General features: G+C 37.3%; 1 protein-coding gene across 1 annotated transcript in view; it reads right to left on the bottom strand.

Annotated features, from left to right (window-relative positions):
• Window positions 1-15,175, bottom strand: part of SLC15A5 (solute carrier family 15, member 5) — a 33,151-nt gene extending 17,976 nt beyond the window's left edge. Inside the window, exons 1-5 of the mRNA XM_009704587.1 lie at window positions 14,806-15,175; window positions 12,744-12,966; window positions 8,843-9,012; window positions 4,661-4,881; window positions 2,110-2,296 (exon numbers count right to left, since the gene is read on the bottom strand). Of these exons, the coding sequence (XP_009702889.1) occupies window positions 2,110-2,296; window positions 4,661-4,881; window positions 8,843-9,012; window positions 12,744-12,966; window positions 14,806-15,175 (1,171 nt within the window). The remainder of the gene's footprint in view (window positions 1-2,109; window positions 2,297-4,660; window positions 4,882-8,842; window positions 9,013-12,743; window positions 12,967-14,805) is intronic.
• Window positions 15,176-23,022: the final 7,847 nt, after the last annotated feature.

Genomic DNA, 23,022 nt, shown 5'->3' with positions numbered 1-23,022 from the left:
ATATGGTTTGTCCTTGAAAATTAGTCATCTTAACATACTGAAAATTTCCAGAAAACTATTTAAATTTCTTCCTTTTACAAGACTTGAATTAAAATACAGTTATAGGCTGGCTTAACACCAACAGTCTCTTTATATTTCCAATTTTGTTCCCGAAAATAATTATGAATCTAATTAACTGTTGGCAAAAATATTGGCACTTAGAGGTCTACCATATTTGCAGGTGCAGTTATATACTTGGATATCTAAAGCCATTGCCTGTACTCACAGGTATTTTTATGCCTCAGGTAATTTATCGCCCCTAACAGGAGGCTATTTTAATAAATGAAGCTATTAAGAATAAACCACTGCATACATTCTACTGCTGTTCAACATAACAGGATAGAACATTAATACTAACTTGAAATTTCCATGGTTTTAAAGAAAATTATTATCTGAATGTGCTTTTTGTGTTTTAATGCAGATGTTATTTTAAAAACTAGGGTAATTGCAGCCTGCTGCGTTATATGCATCTGGTTTGTATAAAACTTAATAACACTCTTAATTAGGCTAATTTAGTCAGATTAATACCTCTGTGTGTGTCAGTACTCACTGTGCTGCTTGCCATGGGGCACTGAATTAATAGTAGCACACTGAGAAAATAGTCGTTTATAAATATTTTTGTCTGAGGTTTGTAATGCAGGTTGGAAGATAAAAAAAGTAGGAAGTTTAATGAAAGTATCTACAAAAGGGAATAGTTTTAAGTGAATACAGAACGGAAGTTGCTTTTCTGGTGGTACTAGATGTAGTTGATATCAGAAGATGGTTGCAGAGGATCCCTCCAGATCCTAGAACATAAGAGGTTTGGGGCTAGGGGGTGTTTGTTTGTTTTCTAATCAAACAAAAAAAAACAACAAAAAACCCAAACAACAACAAAAAACCCCAACCAACCAAAAAAAAACAACATACCACCAAAACCACATCAGTGTCAACAGAAGGAGGTCCAACCACTACTAAAACCGTAATTACTTCTAGGCTGTGAATTTCTTCGAAATTAGTGCCAATCCGCAGCCTAAGCTTACAATGCTTACTGTTGAAAACACTGGGACTCACATCAGACAAGACTTCTTTGTACCACTTCTATGAGAAAGATAATATTTCACCTCTGGAGACCCCTCTTTGCTTTACTTTAAGTGAGTGCACAGTAAGGCATGTTTCAGTTTAGAATTTTAATAAATAAAATTACTAAACACCTGGACAATTATCCCATACTAGATATTCAAATGAAAATTCTAGTACTAGAGAGGAAAGCTGTACCTCTCCAAGTACCCTTCCACCTGTGAAATGTTCAGTCTGCTCAATGGGAACAGCAATCCAGTGATAGGCATCCATTTGTTTTAAGTAGTCGTCTGCATATTTTCTTTTGTTCACCAGTTCTAAAGACAGCCATTGCAGGTACAGAATTAGACCAGATATTTTCATTTCACTTGTGATGCAACTGCAGAGTCTGGAATATACTGTACTAGTGGTAATACAATTTCCTTTTTATGAGCTGCAGTCCTAATGTCAATGCAGTTATAGTATAAAAATATCAGAAAAACAAAGCCTTTGTTCATAACCTAGTTATTTCAATCGAAATTCACCACTTTGAGCAATGAAGATTTCTCCAGTATCAGAGTGCAACTAACTGGAGGACTCTCCCATCTCCAAAAAGGATTTCGAAGTAAATTAGCTTTCCAAAATTTAATGGATAAACAAACATATAGAAGATAACCAAGTCAGAGTAAGTCTCAGGCCTAAATGGTTAGTACTGTTTCTCTCACCAATTCCTTAGGACAACTCCTAGTTACTTATGAGTGTGTCTCAAAATTTTTTATTGCTCAGAAGAGTCTCAGTCTCTGTCCTACACAAAAGCTATGCATTTTTTCTTGATAACTAATATGTTTTTTCAGGACTGTCCTTTCAACAATTCCTTTGAAACATATTCACCTCTGAGCATCATCCCAAAATGAGTTGATCTTAACATTTATAGTCAGAAATAATTGTATAGGATCATCCATCAGCTACTGAACTTCCTTTTTCAAAGACAGAATATATATTAAAACTGTGTAAATACATGTATTTCATACGTACCAATATAAATTGTTGGAGAATGTCCAGTGTCCTTGGAACTAAAGAGACATGAGTTCATGCATTCCAAAATAGGAACAAGAATCAGTAGTGGCACGATGCTTATCACATTCATTGCTGCAACTGGCAAGACAAATCCACTGAAGTGCAAGTTGGAATTCATGGTTTGGAGATAATATCCTGAAGGAATCTGTGTTGAAGAATAAAACCCCACTCTGTTAGTACACCAGGCACCTTTCATGGATTACGTTTTTACTGTATTTGGAAACTTTTCCAACTCTTTTCCTTCTGAAGTCACAGTAAACCAAATACCTGCTGGCCAAAAGGAATGACCATTCATGATGAAAGCCTTAGATACCATCATTCTCATTCTTGGTCAGAACGTAACATTTTCCTTCTATTTCATTTGCTCCCAAATTCAGCAAATCCAAGCAGCAGTTCATAAGTTTATTTGATCATCCCTAGTTAGAGCTATCAGCCAATATACTAAGTGGTTCTGCCTAATACTTTAGTCACTTTTCATAGACGATTTTTAACAGAAATTTTAGAATAGCAAGATGCAGTTATTTTGAACTTCTGATTGTGTGCTCAAGGTGGGAGTAATTTTTAAGGCACTCTTGCCAGCACATGGCTTTAAAAGCTACAGGAAATGAAGATTTGACCACAGTCTTAGAACCAGCTTGATGTAACTGACAGCCATAGCAGCTATATAGAGGACTTCCTTTTACTTCTGGGAATTGAAAACAGAAGAAAACAAATAACCAGATGAGGAACCCACCACTGGCAGTCATCAGGGTATGAAATTAAGTAGATTTGTAAGACTGTCTCTCAGTTCAAAAGCAAATAATTCCTCCTGCTTGTGTGAGGCTCTACAGAAGATTTGTTGAGTTTATTTAAAAAAACCAAAACACAATGGCTTCTACCAACAGATTTTTCAGTTTGGTGTTTTTTTTGAGGAAGTTTGATGAACTAAGCGTTGCAATTTCATGTGCAGCAGGGAGTTATAATCTACTCCATTTTACAGACTGACAGGAAAAAGAGAGAGGTAATAAGCACAGAGTACAGTCATGACAGAGTTGGATGTAGAGCTGGTTTCTTTACTCTGTTTCTGGTTTTAGAGAGTTCTGGATTCCTGCAGCATTGTGCACGGCTCTGCAACATGACTGGTAATGCCCAATCCAGGTAGAATATTACCGCTTTATAGCTATCTGAAAATTAATGTATAGTTAGTAACTGAGCTCATGTAGGGCTTCTCATCAATGGTTATCGTCAACCCTACACACTGGGAGTCTGTTCAGTGCTAAAGAATTACTCAAATGCTAGCTCTTAATAAAAATATTTTTCACCTACATTCCACCTCCAAAAAGAAGATATAAATTGTAAGAGGGTGAATAAATGGCAACAGAACTATGAAAGATATCATCAATATGAATCACAGGCACTGAAAGATGTTAACTTAATAATATGGAGAAAATACTATTAATCTTTACAAAAAAAGATATGGATCTATCGCCTAGTCTAAGAAAAAGCCTTAAACTTATTGGAAATTCTGTCAAAGGAATAAAAGTCATCTCTTTCAACAGTGCAAATACTTTTATCTTTTCTAGATATATACCTGATTATTACAACCCCAATTAATGATATCTAGTTCATTTTTATCTGGTCATTAATGCATAGTCTCAGCCACATGTGTGCGTTAGTTGGTTTGGGTTTTTCTTGTTTGTTTGTTTGCTTGGGATTTTGTGTACAAAATGGGAACACAGGATGATGGCAAGAGGGAGCGTCAATAAAGCAATATACGCTACATATTTGTAAGAATTTACTTAAGCAGTATTTTAACACCAAAAGTAAAAATTAATTTCCAAGCCAGCTCATAAATTTGTTATTCCAGTTGCCACAGAGTGAGCTACCTCAAACTCCTGCTTAGCCAGGACCATCTAAACAGAAATGAATCTGAAGGAATCATGCCACCTTAAGTAGCTTCTTGACACATTTACACTTATAAAACATACATGCACTCAGAAGCAGAAAGAATCACATGGCCTGATAGGCTGTGAAAGGACTGCTTCTCTCCACAAATGGAAAACCACCCATTTCCAGTGTAGGTACACCAGCCACAAAACCCGTCGAAATAGGAGGAGAAATATGCAACCAAAAAAGCAAAGAAAGATTTTCTACCTCTCCCAAAAAGTGAATGAACATTTAAGAAATTGGAAAATTAATTTTTTCAGAAGAATGCTGAGCCCAAGTCTCTGATAAATGCAACACGGCAGCGTGAGGAGCACAGGACTCTAGCACTAGATGTTTCAGTCAGTAAGGGTTCAGAGAAATGCGTAGCAAGTAGTCACACGAGCTCCTTAGTCTTGACCAAGTCAGTTTTACTTATTTGATGAGATGAGAGGATATAGCAAGGTATATTCTCAGGTAATTAAAACTACTCTGCAAGGTTGCTCTGCTGGTAAAGAAACAGTTAAAAAAAACACGCCTAGAAACATAGTAGTAAACACACGTCACAGTGTATTTCAAGATTTTTGTTTAAAAGCTGTGTACCCACCTGCATAATACACGTTCTGTATAGAATTTGGAAAGCAAACAATGGGAAGAGCCTGGCAAGCAACTTTGTGCTTTCCACCTGAGTCTCACTGTACTGACCACCATAGTTTTCCTTGGCATGATCTAGCCAGTTTGTCACGCCTCCGCTAAAGTAGCGATATCGCACGCAGCACGTTTTCAGTGCACTAGCAATTACCCCAAAAGTCGTCAGCAGGGAACTGTCTGCAAACAATCAGAGACATTAGACATTGGTACATTTTTACTTGCTGCCAAAACAAACAAGACAAAACACTTTGGGAGGGGAAAATACAACCTGATACATTCACCTTTATGTCTTTTTGTGGAGGGGGAAGGCAATAACTGTCTGGATTTGTTCCAAAACATTCTTTTTTGGAAGCCAGTTGGTTCAAATCCTAATTGTTATGAAAGCAATCCAGCCCAGCACCCACAGAGAAAAGTGCATTTTGCCAGTTATTTAACATACCACAATAGTTTTTTGCTGTGGTTGAGCAGGTAAAGTATTACTTTCCTTTGCTTTTGGTTTCTATTGATTGAATGAGGTTAGTTTTCAGCTCAAGACAGCACTGAAATATTGCATATCTGCTGAAGTCCAGCAGCAAGGGAAGGGTAGTAGTGAAGTGAGAAGGAAAGGGAGCTCAAAAGAGGGCTGATGAGATAAGAGAATTTTCATGGATGCATTTCAAAACCAGAAATACTATCTCAGGACTTCCAAGCAGCATGCTGCTGCAGACAACTTTCCAATCCAGTATTTGGCATATTAAAACTTGCTCACTGGTTACTGGGTTCAGGAATTGCTAACTTGGTTCTCAGACTCAGAGGAAATAGAAGTGAAACAAGGACAAAATTGCTAGCTTCAGGCTTGGGAATGCAGATTCATTTACCTTTAGTAAGTTGCCATCCATGCAAATAGGGGTTATAGTACTTCTCTGCTTTTCTGAGCGTTGAAGCATTAAAATATCTTGGATATCTATAAATAAATACTTCCCACAAACTAAGGTGAACTAAGATTGCAGAAGGAAAATGTCTCCCTACTATCTCTGGTATGGAAATTATTTTCTAGAAATATCCATTGACACCTATTGGAAGCACTTGCTCTAGAGTACTAAGAAAGTGCATTTTACTAGATAACCTAACATTTCAAATTCTCTGGCTGTTTAACCTGTAGACTGTTGGCACTATTGAATAAAATCTGAAATAGCATATCAAAGCTTGCAGACAGAGAGTTGGTACAGTTTTTAATTGTTCCGTATGACTGTATTAGGCAACTACTCTTACTACTTATTGTAAGTGATGTTTAAGTTTAGGATCTAGACTATTTCAAGACCAAATCTGAAGACTAAAAGAAAAATCTGCAGACTTCTAGAGTGACTTGACTAAGAAGCCAATCAGAAAACAAGTGGAACTCAGGGCTTTTGTCAAAGCAGAGTTATTTTCAGAAGTCAAAAAACCAAAAAAGGTAGCAGAAAATCAGTATCGGCTCAACCCATTGGCAGAGCTAATAATTACATATTTTAGGTCAGAGAAGTGATAATCTTTCGCTTTGCCCTACACTAGAGGTTGAACATTCATAAAGAAGGAATGAAAAGCAGTAATGTGGTGTTGCTGGTCTACAAGGGTTTGAACCCAGTCAGTGTTGAAATCAGAAGATGCACAGAGTGCTCCATAACAAGACCAGCAAACAGCTCAACAAAGCAACAATATGGCTGTGTCCTGGTTTATTTGACCTAGTCTCAAAGATAGTCATGGCCATGTCCTTTCCTTCAGAATGGAAGATGCTGGGCAGACTCTTCTTTCTTACTCTCACTTAAAAAAAAAAAAAAAAAAGAAAAAAAAGAAAAAAAATATTGACATAGACAACAAATCCTGACATTTCCCTGCCTTTCCTAATGGATCAGCTGAAGTCCTCTTTAACATAATTTCAGTCAACTACCTCAGAAACATTATTTCGTATGATGCAAAATAGACAAATACATTATTTAGCTGTGTTTCTCAGCATGGAATTCCAGTAGATTATAAAATCTAGTAAACTAGGAACATAAAGCTGCTTGAAGTTTTGGTTCAAAAAGCAACTTGAATGATACATAGACCTAATTAACATCAAGAGGATTTTGCCAATGTAGTATCTCATCCCTTTTTTAAAAGAAAAGTAAACCCCATGAACTCCATATTGGTGAATTCTTCAGATTACAAATCTGATCAGCTAGTAAAAGACATCTTTAAAAGCATAAATTTTTATATCAGTGCACATTGTGTAGATCAACATCATACACTCTATACTTGTATTTCTAATGTTTTCTTAAACAAAAAATAAAATCTATCTGTATAGATATTAAATTGCAACTTTCAGAAAGTGATTTTCCTTCTCCTTTATACTTCAGCTCTTGGCTCCAGTGTTCTGCTAGTTTGACCTTGATCTAATCATGAATATCTAAGCTACTTAATTACAATAAGAAGCCTATATTGCACCCTAGATAGTAGATACACATTTTTTTTCCTCATCTCTGGTCATCTGCCAGTCCTCAAAATTATAGCAGTGGGAAGAAATGCAAATGAAGTCCATGCTTGACAGCTAAACATAATTGAATGCTTGATCCATGTTTGAAGTGTTACCTTAAAATAAAAAAGGCAGCACATATAAAAAACATTTAAGGTCACCTATAGATTTGAATTACAGTTCTGAAGAATTTCCAATTTTATCATCTCACTGGAAGGTCCCAGGTATATTATCTTTTATTTTGACAAAAGAGATAAGAGAAACTTTGCAGATATTAGTGTCGAGATTGGCATTCCACAAAGACTTTGAAAATACATAATAAAGTAAACAATGCTCATAGGGAAAAACACTTGATTAAAAAAAAAATAATTCTGCTAGTTTTGTTGATGGCTAAGATAGACATAATCTACAAATTTATGTCATTCCATTTACTAGAATTAAACTAGTTAGATTATAAACTACAGATTTAGTCCACATTGAAATAGTCCAACTCAGGGGTGGATACTAAAGGATCTTTTTACCTTATCAGGTTGTAAAACCTGTAGTGAGTCCCAGCGAGCCAGACAACCACCATTCTCTCCATAAGTAGCTAGATAATTTGATGCTAGTCTTTGCAGACCTCAGCTGCATATTATCATGATGTTTTTGGGGCACTGTGGAGGTGATGTACTACTTTAGCTCTATTTGTCTTGAATAAATCTCTCTAGTGATATCCTCACTATGATATTCCCAGGCACTTGATTTATGCATTCATTCCCTCACTGCTAGGATATTTTTGCTTAGATTATAACAAAAATATTGAAATACCAACTTGCTTTCAATTTCTGGGTTCTATTGGAAAAAGAACAGGAAGGTTTAGGCATTTAAAGCTTTATTCAAGTCACCTAGGCTCCACTTCTATTTGTCTGCTTGGTCAATGGAGAGGGGTAGTAGCCATCACAGGATTTTGTAGAGCTCAGGTACTAAACTGGTGAGGCCACAGAAGTGCAAGAACTTCTGTTTTAAAATACCTGTGCAGTCTGCACAGGAACTGTTCAGAGCTATTCAGTACTTCTAGTTATTTTCAAATGTGTAAAAACACTTGATGTTGTGCAAGCAAGCATGTTGAAATAAATATAAGCTTCAGATGTTCTGCAAGATAAAGGCATTATAAAACTACTTTGCTACCAGTGCATATTCCTGTTTAGTTGACTAACCACACTGCTTGGCTGCCCAGGTGCAAGTTCAGGCAAAGCAATGGAGCACTCTTAAGGGAGAAAACACAAGTGCACTTGGTGCCTTAGCACAGGCACAAACTCTGCTTCAACTGACCAAAACACATTGGGCATAGGTTAAACTAAACATGACAAAATAAAGTTCACCAGCAGCATGCGTACTATACCTCTTCCTGCACAGGCACATGCTTTGACACATGCCTTGACATGCCAGAAAATGTACACAAGTTTATCAAGAGAGTGCTTTCCACTTTTTCAGCCTATCCAGAATCCACAGGTCTATCTTTACAGAGGATGAACGTTGTCTCTTACACACAGACCTTGTAAAGCTAAAACCCAAGTATCTCCAATCAAACAGAGCAGTGTTGTGGAAGAACTTATTTAGATATTCAAGTTGATCTCTTCTGTGAAAATTATCTCTAAAGATATTTCCTAAGATATAGTTGCCTCTTACCTGTTTTGGGTTTGTAAATCATTTCACCCCGCACCATATGAATTGTGATCATAGCCATAATCACGGACACAAACGGGATAAGAAAACCAAGGTTCCTCGCCACAGACTGTTGGATATAAGAAATGCTGACAAAGACAACTGCTGAATTTAAGTTAACCAGCCAATAAAACCTAGTACACACAGACAAGAGAGAGAACGTGGAGAGGTTGAATAATATAAGGCCTTTACAGAAGATTAAAACATTAAATTAAAGGCAAGGTAAGTATAGTAGGCATGGACAACATCAGTACCATACACACATTGACACAGCAATTAACATCAAATTTCACTTGGATGTCTCAGCTCCAAGAGGCAGATGATTAAACTAACTATACTAAGGCAGTAGAGCTGAACAAATTACCAGTCTAGTACTGGAAATATTCTTGTGGATCAGACTAATCAAATACATTAACATTTACCATTTACACATTTAATATCTGATAACCTAAGTTTTGTGTATGCAATACCATCATATCACATACTGTAAGCTTAAGACAGAAATGTCTTAAAGCCACCGCCCCTTCTTTAAGAAATATTAAATTTTGATTTATCGGAAAGGATGGCTTTTGCGTTGGTTGCAAGGCTCAGCTTGAATTTTTGTTGGCTTCTGGAAATATCTTCATAAGGAGTTTTCCCCAACACAATTTGCTCTGAGACTGCCTTTGGCAGTAGAGGTCCTTCCCAAGTAAGTGCTGAGCCCCTCCTATGCACAAAAGATACTCAAGTGAAAATCACACACTCTTGGTAGCAGATGGCATACCACTAGTGATAGGCCTACCGCAGTTTGGAACTCCTGACAATAGCACAATAAATATGCTTTAACGAATTGCACGGATAGCAAAAAGTAACCCCCAAAAATAAAAAAATGCCAAAAAAATGCATTTTGATAATAGGATGCAAAAGGATAATTACTTATTTTCTTTATCCTAGCAAATGATTTTATATCTACACAGTTAGGAGTATATTGTCACCACACTTTTTTCATTGGATTCTGACTCCTACATAACACATTAAATCATGAGTTCTTCTAAAATTCAGCTTTTTTGGTAAGTTAGTTAACTGCATACCTATTTATTAAAATGAAGCATAAGTGAAATGAAACGAAATGTACTGCTTATTCTTCTATTGCATAGCCCTTTTCTTGCAATATGACTGACCAATTTTTATTTTACAATTCATAATTAAAACGTCAAAGTAAAGTGTGTCCAGGATAAAAGCAGAAACCCATCTGCAGTATATGGAAAGAAAAAGAGGGGAGGGCACACTACTGGTCCAATGTTCTCTACTTTTTTTTTTTTTTTTCACAGCAGATCAATAAGACAAGACACAACACTGCTAACTCTCATTCCTAGTTGGGATTATACCCTTTGCTCTCATTCTCTGCTCCCATAGACAGACTTCTACTGCTGCAAAAATAGTACCAGTCCATAACCTTAATATTAGAAAAGCAGAAGTTGTTAAGGAAACATCGTACATCAGAATCCAAGTCCCTTCTTCACTTAGCATTGGATATTCACTTAGCTCATTGGACATTAAGCTGCTGGAGCATGTCCAGAGAAGAGTGACAAAGCTGGTAAAGGGCCTGGAGAAAAAGTCTTATGAGGAGCGGCTGAGGGAGCTGGGGTTGTTTAGTCTGGAGAAGAAAAGGCTGAGGGGAGACCTGATCGCCCTCTACAACTATCCGAAAGGAGCTTGTAGCGAGGCGGGGGTTCGTCTCTTCTCCCTGGTAACTAGCGACAGGACAAGAGGAAATGGTCTCAGGTAGCACCAGGGGAGGTTCAGGCTGGACATTAGAAAGAACTTCTTCACTGTTAGAGTCATTAAGCATTGGAATGGGCTCCCCAAGGAGGTGGTGGAGTCACCATCCCTGGAAGTGTTCAAAAAACATTTAGAAGTGGTGCTTCAAGACATGGTTTAGTGGGTTTAGCAAGCATGGTGGCATCAGGTGTACAGTTGGACTTGATGATCTCTGAGGTCTCTTCCAACCATATTGATTCTATTTATGTAAAAGGTCAGAGTCATAGTTCCTACTAGTGGTTATAACCAGGCCCTAGATGTGCAAAGCAATCTTCTTCAAGGATTGAATTAGACAACATGTAATTACAGGATCTTTTAATCCAATCTTTAACCCAGTAATTCCAATTGTTTAAACAGAACTTGGTTAAGAACAGAGACTCAAACTCACCAAGAGTATGCAACCATCTCATTTTATATTATGTTAAAATTCAACTCTGTGACAAGCACTCACCCAGAGAAAACAGCCTACCAAGAAAAAGTTATTATATTCTGAGGGGTTTTAACAAGATTAAGAATGCTAAGAATGAAACCCTTGTTTTTAAAATCTTGAGATTGCACTCAAACAGACCCTCCTTGGATGCCACTGCAAAAATTAATTTTTTTAATCGCACACGTGCCTTTCTTGATATTTCCAAAGTTCCAAGAACTGACCCATTTGGATTCCCCCAAGGAACTTTTTATTCATATCATATCTCCTTTGTAATCAACACTGAGAAATGTCACTTTGATTAAACACAATTCTGAATGGCTAAGGCCACAGTACAATAAATTCTCCAGAGCTATCTTTCAGAACAACTGATTGCTCTCCAGTCTTAATCCCCCAGAGTCTTATTTAATCAAAATGATGTTGCTAATTAAGGATTAAAACTCAGAATAGAGTAAAAAGGAAGGATTTTTTTTTTCCTTCTCTCCTATGGGCAGGTCAAGGAGGCAGAATCTGCTCTAAGGAACTAAACAGTCTCATCCACCTTTGGTAAAGCTGCCTTATTCACTGAAGTTTGGATTTAATTCAAAACTCTTTGATATTAACATAATTGGAGGAAAAAAAAATAGGCAGGCAAGCAATGCCCAAAGGAGGAGAGATCCGATTCACTAAGGTCTTCATTGATTCTTCAGCATTTCATTGTTAATGTGCAAATGTGCCCAGTCTTTATTTTAATAACTGTGCACGTATAGCGAAAGGAGAGAAAGGGGGCAGTTTAGGGCTTATTTCACCTTGCCTTGAAGTAGGAATCTGGAGGTTCCCACTGTGACTTCTTTGATCCTCACTCCACAGTTTAACCAAAAAGTACAGGTGAATGTATATAGCACTTCTGTATAGTGCTATAGAAGTGGTAAATAAAGGCAAACATATCATAAAAAAAGACCTCTCTGATGCACTGAGAGAGAGAAATAGTTAATATGAAAAAAATTGAATTTTTAAGAACATTCCAGGAGCAATTTTTCCTCAAAGTTTTCTTAAAAAATTTAAAATATTCAAACAAAACCACAAATGTCAAGTGGTTTATCTGATACCAAAACTTCACAGTAACAGAGCTGAAACAATACAGCAGATCCCTGCCACTGAGCTTAGCAGTTAGAGACTACTAGCAATCCCTAGTTCCAGCAAACCACCAGACTCTACTGTTGCCAGTCATTGCTAAAAATTTACTCTGATGTAAATTCTAATATATCACTGAATTTTGCCACTGTTAGAGAGTAACAGAAAACATCCCAAAGGGATAGCCATGCTAAAGGTAGAACACCAAATGGAGTATGTTGTTCTAACAACAACTAGGTTGTCAAATCTTTGAGCACTTGGGCAAATCAGTTCATCCTCATTCTGACTGAAGATTTCTGTAGGAAGCCAAAAGAGATGATCGCCTACCAGTTCTAGCAAAAAGAAAAAATTAGGGAAAGTTATTACAGAAATTCTTGGAAACTCCTCCGAAATCGAAATGTTTTGCAGTTAAAAACAAAACATGAAACCCACCACCTGCAGAATCTGCCTTGTAAGTTAGCAGTGAATTTCAAGGCAATGCTCTATCATCCCCAACAGATATTTAGCTGGCATTAAGTTACCAACCAGTTGAAAAAAGAAAGAAGTTCCTTCGGTCCACAGTCCTCAAGGTTGTATGCACTTAATGGACAAACTATAGCTCTTATGCCTCCTATTCCCAGACTAGCTGTGAGTAGTGCAAAGTAGAATACTATTTTCTGCTCCCTTTTGGTTAGCGTATGAAGAATATGTCGTCTGTCAATGTAAATATCTTCAAAGGGGAATGCCACAACAGGTAATAGTGATGTGCCTGGAATTGGAAAGAAAATTGTCATTTGAAATGGATTAGAATCAGGCTAATGAGTAACACATACATTTTTAAAGCAGTTATGTTGAAAAAACAGATGGAAAACCAAGGATACACAACAGAGGAGTGCAAAGAGGGAGAGTCTTAATTCTGTAGAGAGGCAGAACTTTTCTGGATGTCACTATATATAGCAAGGCAAGACCACTAAGGGCCTCCAAGAAAGCAATCTTCCTCTGAAATGCTTGTAAGGATTCAGGTTCTTAAATTAACTGAAGAGCTCGCTCTAGAAACGCAGGTCCTCTCACTGGCCTTCCCCATTGCACACGTATAGAGGGCAGCAGCTCTCCACTTGCCAGAAGGTACCAGTTAAAACATCTAACTTCACCTGATGAACCACCAATCAACAAAAAAAAGCCACCCCATGATGGATTCTAGCCTTTTTTGCATCAGAATTGTAATGGGAATCATCATTTAACAAATAAATTCTCAAAACTTTTGTGGAAAATTTTATTTTGTTCTGCTGCAGCTTCATGGAAAATACATGATTTTCAGAAAGTTTACCTATGGAAGCACTGCCATGAATTGCATTTACCACCTCTAACCTTCAAAGCAAGTCCTTCAGATTTAATCAGCTACAGATTCTCCAAGTTGTACTTGGAAACTAAACTCAAAATATACTGATGTCTCAACAACATCAACATTAGCCATGAGTAAGACCACGATTGTGCATCAAATCCTAACACGGCAGGAATGTTTAATAATATATCTCAACACCCCCCTCCCAAAAAAAAAAAAAAGTTTTAGTTAAAACAATACACGAATACATCAAATTCTGTTTGCGTCATCAGTCTTCTACTTTAAGAAATGCATTAAAAGGACAAGTGGCTGAAGGAGATTCCAAACCAGAAGCGCATGGGGGAAACAGTGGAACATAATAGCAATCATTTCTCCAGGCTGCTTGCACAACAGTTTTGCAATCAGCTCAAGAACATTTCAGGAATGACTCTGATTTTTCCCTTACATTGTCGCATGTCTAAATAACAACATGGCTGGCTATTGCAGAAAGCAGACTTGCTTATACTCAACAACTGGTCCATGTAAAAAGTATTTCTATCTGCTTGGTTTAAGTTGACGGAATAACCACCAGCTGTGAGATGCACTAATTGCTACAGAACATTCACAGTGATTTTGAACAGTGCTTTTATGTAAAAGATCTCCAGAACACCATGTGGGGAAGATTCAGAATGTGCTAATGGAAAGCAGATTCTCAATACAGATATTAGGATACAGCCTTTCTACTTAAGGCAAAGTTTGTTTGTACCGGTAGGTGCTTAAATACATCTTTCTCTCTTGTCCAAATACAACAGTTGTATACCTTTACATACAATAAAATCTTACTGCCAACAGCTGGGAAACAGTTTCCAAACTCTCTCTCAGACTATCTCTGTTTGAGATAGCCTATCATCTCAAACAGTTTGCAAACTATGTAAAGCCTTGCATTTGTGCTAAACACTAATAACCTTAGATGCTTGTAGGGACCAATTTTAGGAGCATCCGCATTCTGAATAGCCAAGCTACCTTAGAGGAGTCAAGTCTGTGCACCAACTATGCACAAGATACACATGAAAATGTTCCTTAGTCTTGTTCAAAGCACTGCCTCACAAAAGTACATACGCAAAAATACTACAGTGCATTTTGTAGATGAGAAACTAAGTAATTAGCTGTTAGAGAAGGTGGCCACAAGGCTGGAGAAAATTGCTAGATGTCAAACACAATGCTCAACAAATGCATTTCTGCAACAGAATTACTAAAACATGAAATAATCACCAGGTTGTCACCTACCTAAGAAGTGTAGAAACATGCAGATGCAAACAAGCTTGATCCTCCCCACAAGGCATTCGGCAAGCCAGCCAACCAGTACTGGCGTCAACATGGAGGTGCCTACAAAGCACATGTTGACAATAGCTGCCTGGTAGTTGCGATAGCCCAGTTTGACAGTGCAGAAGAGGATCATGTTGCAGACAATGCCAAAGAACGTGAATCTCTCACACAGCTCCACCAGCAGCACACAAATAGCCTCTTGGAGTTTCTTCTCAGAATGAGACAGGTTTCTTGCAAGGTTGCTTCTGCCATGTAATGGTCTTTGCTCCTTGTCAACCGTGTAGTTCAAAAGTTGCTTGTCTTTAACATCTCTTCTGTCTGCATCAGGCATGCTTGTCTCTTTCAAGTATGACTGAGTAGAGAAGCTTAAATTACAGGTATACTTTTGTTCTCCTCCACTGTAATTAGCAAACTGGTAAGACTCTCGCTTTGAATTCCACACTTCACTACTACAATTTCTTAGGGCACCTGTCACTTTTGTGACATTATATATAGGATCAAAGTATATTTAAAAAACAAAACAAAACAAAAACAAAACAAAGAGCTATATCAACATCTCAGCTTCTGAATTTAGCAACACTCAGGAACTCAATCAGCTTATTTAATTAGTCCATTTGGGGGTGAACAAGATTTTTCCCTGGAATTTTATTACCTATTAAATGATGTGAATCCAATACTGTATGTGCAACTCTATCTGTATGTTAAAGATAAAGGTTTAAATACACATGAAAGCTAACATTTTCAGCAGAATTCAAATAATAGATCAAGAAAATAATTTGGTGAAAATAATCCGATATGTTAATTAGGCAACAAGTGAAAAACTGCAACCAAAGATAAAGAGAAGGATTTTTTTTTGAGGTTACCAATATCTAATCATTATTACATTTCTTGTTATTTTTGGTTGAAATACAGATAAAGTTAATTATAAAAATAAGTAACGCTACTACATTTAAGTTAGAAAAGCAAATTTTAAAAGAAAGTAAGTTTAATGTATTAGCAAAGGACACAAGCAACCTAAAGGCAACCTAAACCAGAACTATTTCTCTAGCCAGATATTGCACCGTAGCTACAATGCATCATAAGAGGCAGGGGCACAGATGATGTGTTCTATCATATTAAACAAAAGCAATTACAAGCTTGAAAGGAAATTAGGAAGAGCCAAACTTGTAGTGCTTTAAAATGCTCCTGCTACCTTATCCATGGAGAAGTTTGCTGATTTCCCAGATCAATTTCTCCATTTTGTGGAGCTCATTAAGATCACTAACACCTGTGCAAAATACTCCTAACAAAGAATGAGAAGCATTCTGCATTTATTTTGCACAAACATAAATGCATATACATGTTACAGGACAGTGGTAAATCATGTCTGCTTCTCTAAACAGAGCTCTCAATGCCTCTGATGGCATTTTTTGAGACACAGGCTCTGCTGTTTGTTTCCATCTGTCCATAAAACTACTCAAATTTTACCTCTTCAGATGTATTTAGTATATGAGAACTCCTACATCCCAAAACAGATGCACAATAGTATATAATCAGTATGGATAAAGACAGATTCCAAGATTATTCCCCCCCCCCCCCAAAAAAAAAAAAGAAAAAAAGCAACTGTGATTCAAACATAAATCCTCGAAGCTCTGAAGCTTAAATCTAAGTAGCAACACATTGCTCCGTAAAATAATTCTGAAATATATGGGTTTTAATCTAGTACAAGTCTAAAGCAAGAACTCAAACAGCAAAGAACTTACAGTTTTCAGAGATGTCCAGCTGGGTATGAAAACAGCTGTGACTTGTAACATGCCAAGAACTATTTCTGTCTTCTGATGTATGATAGCTAAAATGATCTTCATTTGGATGAACCAACCAGAGAAATCCAAAGAAGAAATCACTTACAACTCAGCGTAGCTTCTCCATCAAAGCCTAATGAAGCCAATCCCAAATCAAAATAGAATAGACAATAGTATCTTAACTAAAAGGCGCATATATCTTCTGTTGCATGAAGCTACTTTTATCTAACTGTTCATAAAGAAAATTATCTCTTCTTATCTTTTTAAAGGAAATACAACTGTATTTTAGAATCAGATAAAAAACATCAGGATAAATACACTCTTGCTCCTACAGACATTTCAATGTAAAATAGTCTGTTTTCCTACAAATTATTTTTCTTTAAAGAGTGCAAAGTTTACCTGTTCTCATGGGTGCTAGCAATTCAAAGTGAATCGTATCATGGGAACTGGTAGAGACCACAGGGTTACTAGCTAGGATGGCTGTATCTTAGTCCTCATGTGGTTTCATTTACCCTGATTTTGGGTTACAACCTAAGGAAAAGGAATAATTGAGTGAGTCGTATAAATGCCATAGAAAGCAGGAGGTGGGTGATTTTCATTGTTACTTTTGAATTGCCTTTGCATGTGACTAATATGGGTGTGGTATTATGACAGTCACAGATCACAATCAGTATGTGAGTTAACATGCTCAATGCTAAGAGAATATACAACTTCATATAACAATATGATCTTTTCTTGATTCATTTTTTTAATGACTTCTGCAGCAAGTATAGGTGGTTTATCTAATTACCTGACATGGGTTTAGATGAATTCTAGTTGAATCACCTGGCATTCACTTGTCTTATTCTTAATACACAATGTAGTAGAACTGCATAATGCCTGATGAAAAACTCTTATTTGTATTAACATATGTAGAGTTTTAGATATACTGAAGCAGCTAGAAACTAGCTGCACCAAATAACTGCTATTTCAAAATCCAGCCCTTCTGGCAGTACCTCTGCCAGTAAGGACTTCGTATATTTTTTTAAACAAATCTTCTTTAAAGGATAGCTCTCAAAACGTGACAGTCAGATCTTGGAGAGAGGTTTATAAAAATACTTGCTCTAACATGACAGTGTCAGCTTACTAGATGTCTGGCCACTAATAGAATAGTTGCTATTTGGTGGCCTATCACCCAAGGTAGAAGGTTACTTTTACTCATACTGGAAACTATAAATTAGCATTAGGCAAGTGAATTAAGTTGGATAGGGTGCAACTGAAATTTTCTCCTAATTTTCTCTGAGAAGTGACAGTTGTCACTTTTTATTATGTGGGGAGTTTACTGAAATTGAAGAGGCAGAACTTCAGCACAACAGTTCCTCTGTCTAAAAGGTAGTAGTGGCTTGAGACCTCTGTTTATGCTCTAGAAGGGTCAGTCTCTCTAATGTTTTAGCAAATTTAATTCAGCTTTACCCCTACTCTTTTAAAGAATATATGAGAGGTGTTACCCTTCATCATAGCAGCAGCTGTGGTTCCTGCTAAATATCTGGGGTGGAAACATAATTGACGTGGACAAGACTGACAATGCAACACAACAATTTTGACACTCTAAATAAAAAAAATTACATGAGTCAAATCTTTCTAGTTAGCACCAGGATTCCCATTAACTTGCACGGGTTGAGAAGCTGGCTCAATGACCACTGAACTGGGGACTGCAATTTCAAATTCAGAAGAAAAACAGAGCAAAAGCTCTGGGTGAGAGCATTGCCAAACAAGGGCACACATGCCTGGGGTTTACTGCCTGATGATGTAAACACAGGTCCAAGGTTGTAGGTTGAGTAGGCAGCCACAGTAAAGAAACAGCTCAAAGCTGGATGACAGAAAGGGAGAAAGCAGGAAAATGCTGCAAAGACAAGTTTGGAGGAATGCTTCTGGCACCAAGTGTCTTGCTACAGCTCCAGGTGACTAATTAGAAGAGTCACAATGTTAGTGACAGAGAAAAGAGATGGGGTAAAAGCACAGGCTAAGAGTAGACTTCATGCTTTTCAAAATCACCACTTTAATTTACTTCTCTCATGCATATGCGAAATACTCAATTTAACACACAATAGCAGTTATCAGCCCAAGTTTGATGGATGCCCACATGCAGGATGCCCTTCAGCAAGGGCAGCAAACCATCACTTTCTGCAGGTACTGCTCAGGCCTGCTTTTGTCTAGTGCCCTCTGTGGTCTCAGAGAAAGGCTCAGGCACTCTGGTGTTAGGTATAGCCTCTCTTTTTTTCCTTCCCTGCAGTTACCTCTGTAGTAGGGGGAAAATCAACAAATGCAAATTACCAGTCTTCCAAAGCATAAAAAAGCCAAGTATTAGAAGCTGTGGTCTTGTACAGGTTGCAGATGACCTGCCACTTGTGAATGTGCTTCACAGGACTTCAAAATAGCTGTAAGGACACAGTTCAATTGTAGAAGGGCTAAACCAAAGGTTCATGTTGAAAAAATAGATTTAACTTCTAATATGAACTTTATTTGTCTTTTTCTGTGAGCTTTTTTTGTTCTTTTTTGTCCCTTTTTTTTTCATCCTTAGGTGTCACTTTGGACAATGTCTTATTTCCTATGTCCTATATCCTATTTCACAGGTGAATAATGAAACTTCTTCTATTTAAAATGTTACCTCAGACAACCATTTTAGCAATTTCTGCACTGCCTGTCACTGCAGTCTCAGAGTACACTGGCTGCTTCACAGATTGCCTTGAATCAGAACTGGGACAGAATATGACAGTGCTTCTTTTGGAGTTCACAGCATTTGAAACCTGTATCTGATGTTTCTACAGAGCTTCATCAGCATCAATAAAAACACTGACTAATATTTGTCTGACTACATACCAGAAGAACAAATTCACACAAAATCCAAGTGCTTTGTGAATCATGTAAAAGGTCAATTAAGAAACTGAAATGTAGTCATCGGGAGGTTGAGAAAGCTTATTTGTGAAATCTGTTAGATTAGCAAATCTATTCAAATAAAATTGTTTTATATTTTATAAAGATCTATTAATTTTTATAAAAGTACACTTTGAAGGCTGAAAAATAGCATCTATGAAATAACCAGTTATTAAATTACTGATTATATGAGAAATTGTCTGGGAAGTTCTGCAACTATAGTACCACATCCTGTTTGAATAATTTTACTCTCCCTTTGGTAAGTATTCTTGCAAAACCTTCCACACTTTAACTAGATGTAACTAGGAACCTTAGCCCAGTTCTGCCTTGCTGCAGGACAGATAGAATGTCTGTCTTGTTTCATGGCAACTTTTGTCTGTGAAAGTGCAAGACCAGGGTGAGACTTTTAATTTAGTGAAAAGCTGTATTTTAAGAAGTATATTTGTTTATTTTTCCTTGTGTAGTCATAATTAAAAATTATGTGGGAAAGCCATTTTCTTCTTCATTCTACTGCAAGGTAGCATACCAAGAAAGAGAATGAAATCCTCCTCTCAAGAATGCCCAAGAGATCCTGGTGGAGAGTGCAGACAGGACCTCTTTTGCAAAAAGCTTTCTTTTCTCTGGTTGTCCTACGAAAGACTGCTGTAGCCATTTCTCCCTGAGTCCTACTTTTTCCCCAGCATAATTTTTTTTTTTCTCTCTCTTTCTCCTATTCAAGCAGGAAGTGTGGCTAAAGCACAGAACTGACAGGAAGCAAAATTTCCATAGCTTCTTCCACAGTACCTAAGCCAGTTCAAGTTCAAGAAAGTACAAGACACAGACATACTAGACCGAGTCCAGTGAGGGGCCATGAGGATGATGAGGGGACTGAAGCATTTCACATATGTGCAAAGACTGAGAGAGCTGGGACTGTTCAGCCTGGAGAAGAGAAGGCTCAGGTGGATCTTATTAATACATATAAACACCTGAAGGGAGGGTTCAAAGAAGATAGAGCCAGGCTATTTTCAGTCATGCCCCGTGACAGGGCAAGATGCAATGGGCACAAACTGAAGCACAGGGAACTCAATTTAAACGTAAGTAGAAACTGGGGTTGTCAAACACTGGAAGAGGTGGCCCAGAGAGGTTGTGCAGACTCCATCCTTGGAGATATTCAAAACCCAACTGGACACAGCACTGAGCAACCTGTTGTAGGTAACTCTGCACTGAGTAGGTAGGGTGGACTAGACAATTGCCAGAAGTGCCCTCCAACCTCAGTCATTCTGAGCAGCAGCAGTAGTAAATACTTTGCCAAAGCAGAATCTAAGCGAGAAGATGATACAGGGAAAAAAAAAAAAAAAAAAAAGAGTTTCTTGCCCAGCTGCTGGGTGTGCCTTCTATGAGAAAGGTTTGCTAATTTATAATTTTTTTTTTTTTCAGGGAGATGGTTTTAAAATTGCTGACCCTCAAACCTTTGCTATAAATGAGAATTATTTTGGCATGATTACTCTGTTCCTTCAAACCGCACATGTTTTATTTTGGGGATTTTGTTCAAACATATAATTACCAATGCTAAGCAGTTTTTCATATGTTCTAAGGCTTTTGTCTTATTGCACCTAGGTGACGGTTTTATAATTCAGGAGTAATTGAATTGCAATTATTTTTCATGATGCATGGTACGGTTTTATATCACGTTGTTGGCAGATATTCTTTATGATGTCGTTTGGTCTAATGGGAAAATTAGAAGTAGCTCTATCATATAGAAAGATGGCTTTTTGTGTCATGTTATAGTTTGTAGATGGCACTCAGGATATTTTCTTTTGACATATGGATTTTTAGGTAGAGACTGAAATGAGATTCTAAAGCAGAGTTCACAGTTGAGACAATATTATCTATACATCCAAGAGGATTTCAAATATTCTCCATAGTGACAGTTCATTTATATTCAAGTCCATTTAGTAGACTGTGGTTAGTATTCTAAAATACATATATAAGTACTATATGATGGTGGGATTTCTGCTCTAAATTCAGCCCTGATCCAATGTAACTGGTTTTAGAGAAGCCAGGAAAAGATGTCAGCATCTTTTTTAGAAGCAAATATTCATCAGAACAGGGGATTGACAGCCCATCTCCCAACTCACTGAAGAGCTTTCGAACCACTGCAGTGCCCAGATAGTCTCTTAATCTCTCCTGCTGGAGCTGTAACATATTGTGTAAAGCTTTATGAGGTGCAGGGAAGCTGACTTTGTAACCTAGAGAGCTGCTGCCCTGGAATTTGGGGAGAGGCAAATTCAAGGCTCTGTGTCAACGAATAGTTAATTATGTCTACAAAATAGATAGTCCTCAACAGACATGAATGAGAAAGCACTGTCTGAGAAAAGCACAGTTTGGCACATTGGATGTAGGAGAACAGTAGAAAATAAGAGCTGAATGCTAGAGCCAACAGAGCATCCTTTTACAAAGGGAACAGAAATACTTTAAAGTTTTCAGTTTTGTCCACAAAATAATATTTGGAATCTCACAAATTTTCATGGGATAGGTCAATGATCATATGAAACCCAGATCATCTGTCTATATAAAATTCTCATAAATGAACACATAAAAGTTCATAACAGAAAGTTTCAGATAGCCATCTTGAAACCTTTTTTATTTCCCTCATCTGTTCATACACATTTCTGCCTTGTAAATTGGTACAGGAAAGCGCATAACATTATTTATTCAGCTGCAACCTTGAATGTCCACAAGCTGAAAACTGTGTAAGTTACTACAGATGACGTCTACATACCTTATGTGGCTTGATTGAGGGAGAAACTGGCAGAATTGAAAATGCTTCTTGTAATGGCCAATATTTTCTCATTAAAATTGATTTTTAATGAAGTTTTCAGTCTTTATGAAAGGTGTCAGCATTTTCAGCAGGTCAAGGGAGGTGATCCTTCCACTCTACTCAGCACTGATGAGGGGATGTCTGGAGTAGTGGGTACAATGTCCTCTGTTGTCAGCAATTTGCCTAAAATGAGTGAAACTGAAGTTACACTCCTAATCTGGGGATATGTACAGTAGAACTGTTTCAAAATTAGCTCTTTTCCTTGCAGTAAAGACAGGCAGGTTGAAATTTTATACCAAGCATGATCCAAACACAGATTTTTTTTTTTTGTGAAGGGTTGCTGGATAGATCTTCTAGATGTGGATCTGAACTTAAACCGTGAGTCTGAACAGATTTGGGCAAGTTTGGATTCTGATGTGATCTCCCAAGTGCAGGCACTTCTTTAAGCTGTTTCCTGTGTTTGACATTTAATGTGGAAGCCACATATTGCTTCTTTTTCTCTCTGGCACACAATTACGTTAGGGCCTCTACGTCACCTGCATTTAACTATTATAATGACCTTTGACTGGTGTCCCAACACATCAAATTAGCAAGATGCAAGTAGTACAAAATGCTACTCTAGGATATAATCCAGCATAAGTAAGGGTAAATATGTAGCTGCAGTTGTACTTTTAATTATCCTAA

Source organism: Cariama cristata, unplaced genomic scaffold (genome assembly GCF_000690535.1).
Source record: "Cariama cristata isolate BGI_N322 unplaced genomic scaffold, ASM69053v1 scaffold28757, whole genome shotgun sequence".
Taxonomy (NCBI): Eukaryota; Metazoa; Chordata; class Aves; order Cariamiformes; family Cariamidae; genus Cariama; species Cariama cristata.
Note: the sequence above shows the minus strand (reverse complement) of the source record. Positions and strands in the feature narration are given on the sequence as shown.